Here is a 12,162-nt window from a genome sequence, read left to right on the forward strand (position 1 = left end):
TATTCCTTCACTTTTTTTCATCATTTCTTCACATATTCCTTCACTATTTTCATCATTTCTTCACATATTCCTTCACTATTTTCATCATTCCTTCACATATTCCTTCACTATTTTCATCATTTCTTCACATATTCCTTCACTATTTTCATCATTTCTTCACATATTCCTTCACTATTTTCATCATTTCCTTCACATATTCCTTCACTATTTTCATCATTTCTTCACATATTCCTTCACTATTTTTCATCATTCCTTCACATATTCCTTCACTATTTTCATCATTTCTTCACATATTCCTTCACTATTTTCATCATTTCTTCACATATTCCTTCACTATTTTCATCATTTCTTCACATATTCCTTCACTATTTTCATCATTTCTTCATTTTTCATCATTCCTTCACTATTTTCATCATTTCTTCACATATTCCTTCACTATTTTCATCATTCCTTCACATATTCCTTCACTATTTTCATCATTTCTTCACATATTCCTTCACTTTTTTTCATCATTTCTTCACATATTCCTTCACTATTTTCATCATTTCTTCACATATTCCTTCACTTTTTTTCATCATTTCTTCACATATTCCTTCACTATTTTCATCATTCCTTCACATATTCCTTCACTTTTTTTCATCATTTCTTCACATATTCCTTCACTATTTTCATCATTCCTTCACATATTCCTTCACTATTTTCATCATTTCTTCACATATTCCTTCACTATTTTCATCATTCCTTCACATATTCCTTCACTATTTTCATCATTCCTTCACTATTTTCATCATTTCTTCACATATTCCTTCACTATTTTCATCAATACCATTTCATTTTACTCGTCATTTCCTGTCATTCATTTCTTTTTTACTCGGTCCGACAAAATTTTTCATCTTTAAAAAAGTGAAGGAATATATGAAGAAATGATGAAATTTTTGAAAAGCATTTAAATGCTTTTCTCAGTTTGTAAAATTTTGTTTCATCTGCAAAATTAATGTGTAAAAAATCTGAGTATAAATTGAATGAACAAATGCTTCTGTCAGCTGTTATTGTCACTTCATTGACAGAAAACTTGAAATATTTTCATTTATTAAATCGAATCAAATTTAATCAAATCAATAGCTCTCTTTGCTAATTCACCCTAAATTCATAATTAATTTAAAAAATAATAGTGTTTTTTTTTTTTTTTGTCATTCTTTTTAAATATAAGTTTTTTTGTTGTTTTATAATATTATTTGAAAAAAAATTTTAACGAATAAATTGATGATATGGCAGATTATACTTTAATTACTAAATTTCATTGCAAATATTAGGAATTATTCGGCTGCTCAAGAAAATAAAAAATAAAAGAATCCTATACAAGAGAAGCTAAAAGGTAAGTTTACTGATATTATAAAGTGATTAACAATAAATGTCATTCATTTCAGAATAATGGTTGATGATAAGAAATTATTTGTAAACAAACAAAACTCTTAGCTCTAATTTTGATGAAAATTTAAATTTATAAACATGCTATTGTTGTTATTAATATATTTGACATCTGTTATGTCATCACCACCTGAACTAAGACTACGAAATGATTTAATGCATGATTATAATCCACTGGAACGACCGGTTGAAAGAAGTGAGGATCCGGTTGTTGTGACACTTGGTGTTGTTTTTCAGCAAATTATTGATTTGGTATAATTTCAATTTTTTAATTTTAATTTCATTTTAAACTTAATTATTATCAAACATTTCACATACATACATTATTTATTTTTGATCTTTTCCATTCAATTAATAACTTGTATTATTTCAATAAAAGAATAAGAATGAAATAATTTTAGTAAATTTTAGAATTTATCAAAAATATTTGTTTGAAATTTATAGAATGAACGACAAGAGAAATTAGAGGTAAATGCATGGTTAAAATATAATTGGATAGATATGAAATTACGTTGGGATCCATTAGAATATGAAAATGTAACCGATTTAAGACATCCGGCTGGTACCATCTGGCAACCTGATATTTTACTCTATAACAGGTAAATTATCCTATTGTACTAATTACTCTGTAATTTTTATTTATTAAATGTAAATTTTTTATTTGAAGTGAACTTTGTTTTACTTGTAACTTTTACAATTAAACCTTATTGAAATTGGTTTTTTTTTTTTTTTTTATGATAGTTTTTTGAATACAATTTTTCAATGTAATACTCTTAAATTTTGTATTCAAAAAAAAATTTTTTATTTCAATTTTTTCAATTTTTTTTCAATTTCTATTTGTTGATTTCAATAATATTTGAAATGTTTTAGTGTTGATTCAGCTTTTGATAGTACATTTAAAGTGAATGCAATTAGTAGTAACGATGGTTCAATAACATGGATACCACCTGGAATTTTTAAAATTTCATGCAAAATTGATATTTATTGGTTTCCATTCGATGAACAAATTTGCTTTTTAAAGGTTTTTATTTAAATTATTATTTAATTACTTTTAATTCACTAATTAGGCGAGGATTTTTTCTTTTCATTCATTACTTGATATCAAAGGTTTTTTTATATTCTTCAATTAAAATACTTACTTATTTACTTCATACTCATTTACTTATTATAATTAATTAGTTAACATTGAATTATTCCTTCTATTTCAATTATTAATTTGAGATATGTCAATCGAAGCATACATTTTCTTTTTGTAAAAATTAATTTAAAATTGAAATTTAAAAAACAAGAAATTATTTGTCTATAGTTTGGTTCCTGGTCATTTAGTGGTCGTGAAATTGATCTTCAACCGGGTGATTTTGATATGTCCGATTTTATTGAAAACGGAGAATGGATTATTATCAGTTAGTATTAGTATTGATTTTTCCTTTCTTAAACTTTTATACTAAGAATTGTTAATTTGAATTAACAATTTATCCGAAATAAAATTGCAACCGGAATTCAGCAATATTTATAACAAAAAAAAAGATACAAACATGAATTATTTATTTTCATCATCAAAATGATTTCAATTTTTAGAAACTTGGGAACAAAGAAATGAAAAATTTTATGAATGTTGTCCGGAACCATATCCGGATGTACGTTTTTTCATTCATCTTAAGAGAAGAACACTGTATGTTTAAATAATCCTTTTTTTATATTATTAAATTCAAAAAGAAAAAAAAATGAAATTTTTTTTTACATTATTAAATTCATTTTTACTACTTTTTTTAAAATAAATTACGTAATTATCATTCGATTTTTCCTATTATTTCATTTCTTTTTTCTATTAAAAATCAATTAATAATGCTTTTCTTTAACACTTTTTTCTATTTATTTCAATTAAAAAATTTCATTTTGAATTTGCAAATTATTCAATAGCTAACTAAATTAACAGAAATACTGTAGAATTTTTTATTTTATTTTTAATACTTTTAATTATCTTATTAGTTTATGTTGTAAGAAGTTTATTTAATTTTACTGTTTAACAAACAAGTTCTATTAAGAAATTGATATATTAAATTTAAGTAACTTTTTTTTTATGTTTACAAATATTATTTAACAATATCTTCGTTCTGTCATCGATATAATTTTGTTCAATATTTTATTTGTAATTAATTTTTGATTGTTATGCATTTAAATAAATTTAATTTAATTTTGATAACCGACAGTTTATACGAATAAATTCTATTAAGAAATTGATATTAAATTTAAATATCATTTTTTTTATGTTTGAAAATATTTTTTAACAATATTCTCGTTCTATCATCGCTATAATTTTGTTCAATATTTTATTTCTAATTAATTTTCAGTTACTATGCATTCAATTTAATAATGCCATGTATGATGACACTAATATTAATTGTCCTTGGTTTTACACTCAGTCCTGATACCTGTGAAAAAGTTGGCTTACAAATTTCGGTATCACTTGCCATTTGCATATTTCTAACATTGATGAATGAAATGACACCACTTACCTCTGAAGCAGTACCATTACTAGGTTAATATTTATTAAATATAATTTTTTATTTAAATTTAATTTTTGTTTTTATCCTTTCTTTTTTCTTTCCTTTTTCCTTTTTCATCACTTTTTGATCAAAATTAATTAATTAATTAGTTACTAAAAAGGTAGTAATGATCAATAAATATGTAGACATATATAATTTAGAAGAAATAAATAATTAAAATTAAATTTTTAAATTAATTATGGTAGAAGGTTTATTTATATTAGTGCAAAGAACGGAAAAAAATGAGAAAAAATATGACAAAAATTATTTCAATTATATGTTTCTTTTTTTCCTTAGGAATATTTTTTCTAAGTTGTATGGTTATATCGGTAGCAGCTACATCTTTTACCGTTTATGTGCAAGCTGTTCATTTCCGGAATCCGGATACACAAATGAGAATGAATTTTTGGGTACTAATTTAATATATTTAAATTTTCAAAATTTTTCATTCTATAAATTGTTATACTATCAAATTAATTTAAATTAAATGCTATAATTTTAATGTAAAATCTTATTTAAATTTAAAATTTAATAATTTTACATTTTTTCTTTTTTTAATAACAAAAAGATGCGATATATATTATTGGAATGGGCACCGTTTATTTTACGTATCAAACAACCAAAACGTGAAAATACGTTGGAAACAATTAAACAAGGCTGGAAAAATCGAAAGAATAGAAATGATGATGATCGAACTGCCTTTACTTATGTTTGTTTGTTTGTTTATTTTTTTTAAAAAAAAAAAAAAAAAACTTTTAAATATTTTTATAAATAATCATTGAAAAGCATAACATAGTAATTATTTAACTATAGATTCAGTAATTAATTATTTTTAATCTTTTAGTATTATATTTTTTCTGAATTTTTTTTTTTAACATATATTAAAAAATTTAAATTTTGTAGGAAATTTTTCGTTATTAAATAATTTGTGTTATTTTTTAAATTCATATGAAAAAAAAAATTTTTTTTAAAATAATATTTGTAATAATAATATTTATTGAATTTTTTGCATTGTTTTGTTTTGAATTTTTGTTTTTGCTTTAATTTCGTTTATATTTTAAAATTAATCATAAAATATTGCATTTTCAGAATGATGGACATATGTTAGTAATTGAAAAAATTGGTGATGTATTGCGAGAAAATTTCCAAAGTTTAATTTTTCAATTGAAAGTAACTCAATATGAAAAACATGATCAAAATTTATTACAACGCTTAAAAATACTTGATCGTATTTATAAACATGTTAAGGTTTGCATAAATTTTTTTTTTTCCCCAAACCTCTCTCTCTTCCTCTTTCTCTCTCTCCCTCCTTTTTTTTTTAATATATTTGAAATTATTTTATATTTTTTCTCTAATAACTAAAATTACTTAATTAAATTCATTAAACTATTTCAGTGATTAAAATTAATTTTTTTTTCTTTTATATACTTTATACATTAATTCATTGTTTTATTTCTTCCATTAAATAAAAATAAAACAAAATTTTATTTTAAAATAAAATTAATTTATTCCTATTAATTTATGTTAAAAATAAATTAATTTAAAGATATTCATGAGAAAATAGATGACAATTCTTCAATGATTAAAATTACTTTTCTTTTCTTTTATCCTTTTTTGCGCCACTTCATTGTTTTATTTTTATATTAAATAAACAAAAAAAAAAATTAAACAAATTTTTAAGAAAATTAATTTATTATCAAAATTAGATAAATTTAAGGATATTCGTGAGAAAACAGATGATATGATCGAAGAGAAACGAATTGCCAATGAATGGCGATTTGCAGCAATTGTCGTCGATCGAATTGGTTTAATTTTATTTACAATTGTAATTGCTATCACTTCGTTAACGATTGCTATTCGAGCACCTTATCTTGTCGCTTAATTGCTAATCTAATTTATCATTTATCACTTATATATGCTTTCTTTCCTTCTTTTTTTTATATCATTGCAATGCTAACAAAATTATTTGTAATTTTATTGTCGTAGTTAATTTAATAATAATTAATTAGAATATTGTATTTGCGAGATGTAAAAATAATTAATTTGATCTTGCAAAACAAAAAAAAAAATTATCAATGATCGTACAATTTATTTATTATTGATAAGTTATTGATAATAATTGTATTGTTGTTATTATTATCATATCACAAAGAAAAAACGGGTATAAACTAGAAATTACATTGATAACAAACAATGATAAGTAATGAATTCAGTCACAAGAGTTCAAAAAAGAGCAAAAAAGTTTGTAAGAAATATTGCCATCAAAGGTGGCGCAATTGTCAGCGCATTTAGTCATCACACTGTTATAATTTTACCTGAATCATTGATATTTTTCTGTTTTCTCACATTTATGATAATTTTGTGATCATTTTTGTTTTGATGAAATCTCAAAAATTAAAGGTATCTGTACTTGTTTATAAAATTTACCCTTCTGGGTATTATAGCGAATATCGGGTAGGAAAATAGGAAACCAATTCTGTACTATATTTTTTCTTAACAAAATAATTGTATAATTGTATCAAATTTATTGTTTAATTATATTTACTTTCTATTTCTATCAGTTAATAAGTTAATAAATTGGTTAATTGCAATTAATTAATTAATTAATTGCAGTTCGTATTTATATTATGAATATCTATGGATACAATCACTTTTTCAAATTTTTTTTACCATTTTTCGTTTTTTATAATTTGAAAAAATTATAAATTAAATATATTTGAAAAAAATTATAAATCAATTATGAATTTTATGAAATATTAGCTAAAAATTTTGCATTCATTTAAATTTTTACTTAATTTTTGCTCGATTATTATAAATTGCTTTAAAAGAATTTTGTAAAATTTTGCATCAAATGTAGAATAAATATTAATTGTCACAAATTTTTTTTTTCTTCACTATTTTTGGTTAGAAGAAATGAAATTATATTATCATTGATAAAATTTGAGTTAAATTGCAAATTTAAATCATAGAAATGAAATTTACTAAATAAACATTTCATTTCATTAAACAAACGAAATGCAAATTAATTGTTCAAATTTGAAAACGAATTTTAGAACAAATATTTCATTAATATTATATTTCAATACAAAAATTTAACTATAAAATATGATTACTAGAAGTTAGGAGAAAAAAAAGTTTAATGATTTATTATCTATTAATTATAATTTAGATTTAATTACTTGGATTTAACTTGGAATTAATTTTAAATTAAAAATTTATTCAAATGTAAAAAGTTAAAGTTTCGTTGACAAAAAGATCTATACCTGAATATAATCAATAAAATTTGAAAGAATTATTTAATTCAATTAAAAAAAAAATTATTTACACCAAAATAGGTGTAAATAAATTCTATTCAATCAATCAATAAATTCAATTTTTATTTTGTTTTTTAATTTGTTACTAACTTATATGATTGCATTAATCATATTTGATAGTAACTTTATTCAATGTTTGGATAAAATAAAACTTTAAAAAAAAATATCGCTGAGCTAAAAAGTTACCAAAAAAAAGAGAGAAGAAAGTCAACAATTTGTTGATCAGCTATTGAAATATTAATTATTTATTGCATTTAGTGGAATAATTTTTGAAAAAGATTGCACGTGTGATACGTGTAATACGTATGATACGTGGTCGTATACTGTAAATAATTTAATAGCTGTTTACTTAATGTTTGATAGCTATTGAATAATAATAATATGACATTTGCTGTATGAATCAATGTGACAAAGAATTTAACAAAGAATTTTTATACTAAGAAATTAAATATTAAAAATTTTTATAGTAAGAAAAAAAAAAAACTTTTTCAATATTTGATTGCATAAGATGGAAATTTTTTAAAAAAAAAGTATATATTCTGTTAGTATTAAAATGTCACCAAATGTCACAAAAATAATTTGAGCACATTCTTTTGAACATAAAATTTTTGACAAAGTAAAATGATTAATCATTCAAAAAAAAAAAAAATTTTCTGTTCCTCAATTCATTATTTGTTAGTGATATGATTAGAATGATATGATTAGAAATTAAATTTGAAATTAAAAAATTAAAATTAAAGAAATTAAAATTATGACTACAAGTGTTGCAAATTAATTATTTATTTTATGATGATGTGCTACTTGTTGAATGTTATTAAAATAATAAAAATAATTAAATCTAAATAATTAATCATATTTGGGTTTAATAAATTAAAAAGAATAAATTGAAGCAATTTTTTATTGCAAATAATAAATAAATTGTGTTACATACAAAAATTTTTTATGCTAAATTGAAATAGAATTATTGAATTTAAATTATTTAAATGAAAAATTTGAATAAAATATGCACATAGCATTAAAATTAAAATTAACATAAAATAATCGCTAATAATGTAAAACATAAGAATAATAGTAAAAAATACTAAAAATATCCAAGAAATACTATCAAATGTTTGTAAAGTTTTTTTTTCTTTTAAAAAAAAATAATAATAATTAATATTAATAATATTTAATTTATCAGTGAAAAAAAAAGACTAAATCTTTCTTAATTTTTTTCTTAAATTCATTTAATTTAGCTAAAATTTCCAGAAATTACCTTGTTTTCCTTTTTTTTTTCTCTCAAATTTTCCACATTAAAATTAATTTTGAAATTAATTTATTTAGAAAATATTTAAATTATGTTCTACATCAACTATAATTCAAATAATTAGTACGTTGTATTTATTTTCGTTTTCTCTGTATTTCACAAATTAATTAGATTTACTTTATTACAAATTAATGTTATATTCTATTTGTTGATAATTTTAATTAAATTTAATTTTTTTTTTTTTTTTTAGATAAATTTAACGTTTTAATGAAAAAAGAAAAAACATTTAGTAAAATTATTCATCAATTTATCTTTAGGTTATGTTTTATTTTTAGAATTATAATGTTTAATTATTATATTTTTTCTTTTTTTTTTTCCAGTATTTATTAATTTCTAAAAATTTAAAAAGAAGAATTAATTAAATTTTATGCATAATTAACACAAATAATGCATTTTTTATATTATTAATTTATTTAATACTGATATAATAAAAGAGAAAATAAAGCGCTCATTTTTGTTACCAAATATGGTACCGTTGTTGTCAATGAATTATTGTGGTAGAAATCGGAAGTACTTTGAGTGATGATTATCGCTGTTGGTACTAAAATGATATTAAAAAGACTAAATTAGAAAAAAAGAAAATGGAAATGGAAATGATAAGAATTTATTTTAATGTATATATATTATTTGTTTGATGAAAGTAAACATTAAAATTACTGTAAAATTTACTTTCTTTTTTATTTCAAATTAGCAGCTAATAAGTCTAATATTATTTTTGTTATTTTCAATTAAAATTTAACAAAAGAATTCATAGAGAATTACAATTATTGTTTACAAAAATTGTTGAAAAATGTAGAAAACTTCTAAAATAGCAATGAAAATTGATTAGAAATGAAAACCAAATGCTTTCTTAATTTAAAGTGAAAAAAAAAAGTTCTTTTTTAATTTTGAAAAAAAAAAAACTCAAAAATTAAGCAAAGTTATTACCTTCTGTTGTTATCTCATTGGTGGTTGGAATTTTTTCAGTTGTTGGTGACACAGTCGTTTCCTTTGTTGCTGGCAATTCCTCTGTTTCCTCTGTTACCGTAGGTATTGTTATTTGGTATGTTGGTGACATTATTGTTTCGTCTGTTATTGGTGACACTATTGTTACCTCTGTTACTGGTGACATCGTTGTTTCTTGTGACACTGAAGCCATCGTCGTTTGGTATTTTGGTGACACTGTTGTTTCGTCTGTTAATGATATTACTGTTGCTTCCTGTGACACTGAAGGCATCATTGTTTGGTATGTTGGTGACAGCGTTGTTTCGTCTGTTCTTGGTGACACAGTCGTTTCCTCTATTCCCTGTGTTACCGGAGATATCGTCGTTTGGTATGTTGGTGACACGGTTGTTTCCTCTGTTACTGGAGATACCGTTGTTTCTTGTGCTACCAGAAGTATCATAGCTTGGTATTTTGGTGACAGCGTTGTTTCCTCTGTTATTGATGACACTGTCGTTTCCTCCATTCCCTGTGTTACCGGAGGTATCACTGTTTGATACGTTGCAGACACCGTTGTTTCGTCTGCTGTTGGTGACACTAATGTTACCTCTATTACTGGCGATACCGTTATTCCATGTGATATCGGAAACACCGTTGTTTCGTCTGTTTCTTCTGTTACTGGTGTCACTGTTGTTTCCTCTGTTCCCTGTGTTACCGAAGGTACCGTTGTTTGGTATGTTGGTGACATCGTTGTTTCATCTATTTCTGAAGACACTGTTAATAGTCGCACCGTTTCTTCTATTAATGGTGACACAGTCATTATTCCCTCTGGCATTGTCGTCAAAAATTTTTTTATTTTGTTTTCTTCAAATAATTTAAGAATTATACTGTAATAAAATGGTTTACAATTAAAATTTCTATTAATTAATGTGACATATTCACTTGTCATTCATTTAATTAACTATTATTGCTGTCTTTCCTTCAATTGTATCAAAAGATTTTTTACATCGAATAGATTAATTAATTTTAAATAATTAAATTAAATTTTAAAAAAAAAGGCGTCATTTTTAACCATTTTTTATTGCTGTTTTGCCGTGTCGATTAGCACGTATCACGGCACGTTGATTGCTATTCATTGTTATTTCATTGTTACGTATGGCAATGCTATTAACAAATATAAAAACTGAAATAACAATATAAGCGTAAGAAATACGTCAATAATTGCGTGTATATTTATTTTAACTTTTATTTTCACATTATTGCTATTGGAATAATTTTAAATTTAATCAATTAATAAAAGTAAAAAGCTTGAAAATACTTAAAATAATTAATATACTTAACTTTTCCTGTCTATTAGTTTAGCTTTAACAATAATGGTTAATAAATCTATTTGATCTAATTTATTTATTAAAAAAAAAAAAAATAAAAATAAAAATAAAAAACATCAAATAGCAATTAATTTGAGAAATTAAAATGAATACCTGCAAGCAATATGATATGACGAAGATACGATGACATTTTGAAAAGACTAAATTGATAACCACAGAGATGATCTGATTATGAAGCAATGATATCAGTTTTTCTTTCACATTTGAAAATAGTGATTAGAAGAAGAATGATAAGAAGGAGGTGCTTAACTTTCTATTTCATCGTCTTTTACTTCCAAAAAATTTTAAATTCTAAGCTTTTACTGATAAGACAAAAAAAAAAAAAAAAAAATCAAAGAGTCAACAAAGAGTGTTGCATCCAGAATTTAGCAAACTTTTTGAATGGTTTAAATTGTGATAGCAATTTAATATCTTTCGCTTTTTTCTTTTTTTTTTTTTTTCATTTGTCATTTTGAACAGTGATAAGCTGTGATTAAATAAAAAAAAATGCTTTCCTATGCATTAATTTTGCTTTGTCAAAAAATAAAAACCATTGATAACAAAAAGAAAAAAAAGAGTTGTAAAAATGTTTGCTATAATTTAAATCAAAATTGTTTGTTTTTATTTTTTGTAAAATATTTTCTTATCACAAAAAAAATGGGAAAAAGAATTCCCAAAATAATTACTATATTGTTGAACATTCTTGATAATTTTTTGACAAAATATTATCTTTTCCGCATATTTTATTCCTTATTTGATGTTTTATCTTTTATTTGTTTATTTTTAGTTTTATAATTTAAATATAAAAATTAACCCTAAAATTATGGAATATTTACTATTCAGCTGTGACCTTTTTTTTTTTTTTTTTTGTTGTTGTGACATAATGGGACATTGAAATTTTCCGCACAAATTTATGAGTACTTTATAAAAATTTCAGTATTTAATAATTTATTGCTAAATGCTTTGAGATTTTAGCATAAGAAATGATAATATCCAATTTATTTAATTAAAGTAATTTTTATTACTTTAAAGAAAACTTAGACTTCTTTCTTTCATGTAGAAGTCAAAATTCTTTATTAGACAAATTTTTCGATGAATTAATTTTAGCCTAAATTTGACAAATTTCACTGTAAGCATTTGAAAAAGAGGAAAATATTTTTTATTTCATGAACGATTATTACTGATTTACCCTTCTGACTGATAAAAGTTACTGTAATTTCTGGTAATTTCAGGTCATAGATGCATTCGAGAGCAAAGCTTTTAACAGTTTATAAGGATAA

The 12,162-nt window shown here is 22.5% G+C and overlaps 2 protein-coding genes across 2 annotated transcripts; one reads left to right on the forward strand and one right to left on the reverse strand.

Annotated features, from left to right (window-relative positions):
* Positions 1-1,509: 1,509 nt before the first annotated feature.
* Bma-acr-15 (Uncharacterized protein) lies at positions 1,510-5,856 on the forward strand (the record flags this gene model as incomplete). The annotated part of the gene is made up of 10 exons (XM_043082310.1): positions 1,510-1,680; positions 1,873-2,027; positions 2,299-2,449; positions 2,735-2,831; positions 3,007-3,100; positions 3,780-3,967; positions 4,272-4,384; positions 4,543-4,683; positions 5,064-5,222; positions 5,692-5,856. 10 exons carry the CDS (start codon positions 1,510-1,512, stop codon positions 5,854-5,856), a joined length of 1,434 nt encoding a protein of 477 aa, XP_042938244.1.
* A 3,151-nt stretch (positions 5,857-9,007) lies between these two features.
* Positions 9,008-11,033, reverse strand: Bm7810 (Uncharacterized protein; the record flags this gene model as incomplete). Its single annotated transcript, XM_043082311.1, has 4 exons — positions 9,008-9,135; positions 9,522-10,280; positions 10,588-10,698; positions 10,997-11,033. 4 exons carry the CDS (start codon positions 11,031-11,033, stop codon positions 9,008-9,010), a joined length of 1,035 nt encoding a protein of 344 aa, XP_042938245.1.
* Between the last annotated feature and the right edge of the window lie 1,129 nt (positions 11,034-12,162).

This window comes from Brugia malayi (genome assembly GCF_000002995.4).
Source record: "Brugia malayi strain FR3 genome assembly, contig: Bm_v4_Chr4_scaffold_001, whole genome shotgun sequence".
NCBI classification, from domain to species: Eukaryota; Metazoa; Nematoda; class Chromadorea; order Rhabditida; family Onchocercidae; genus Brugia; species Brugia malayi.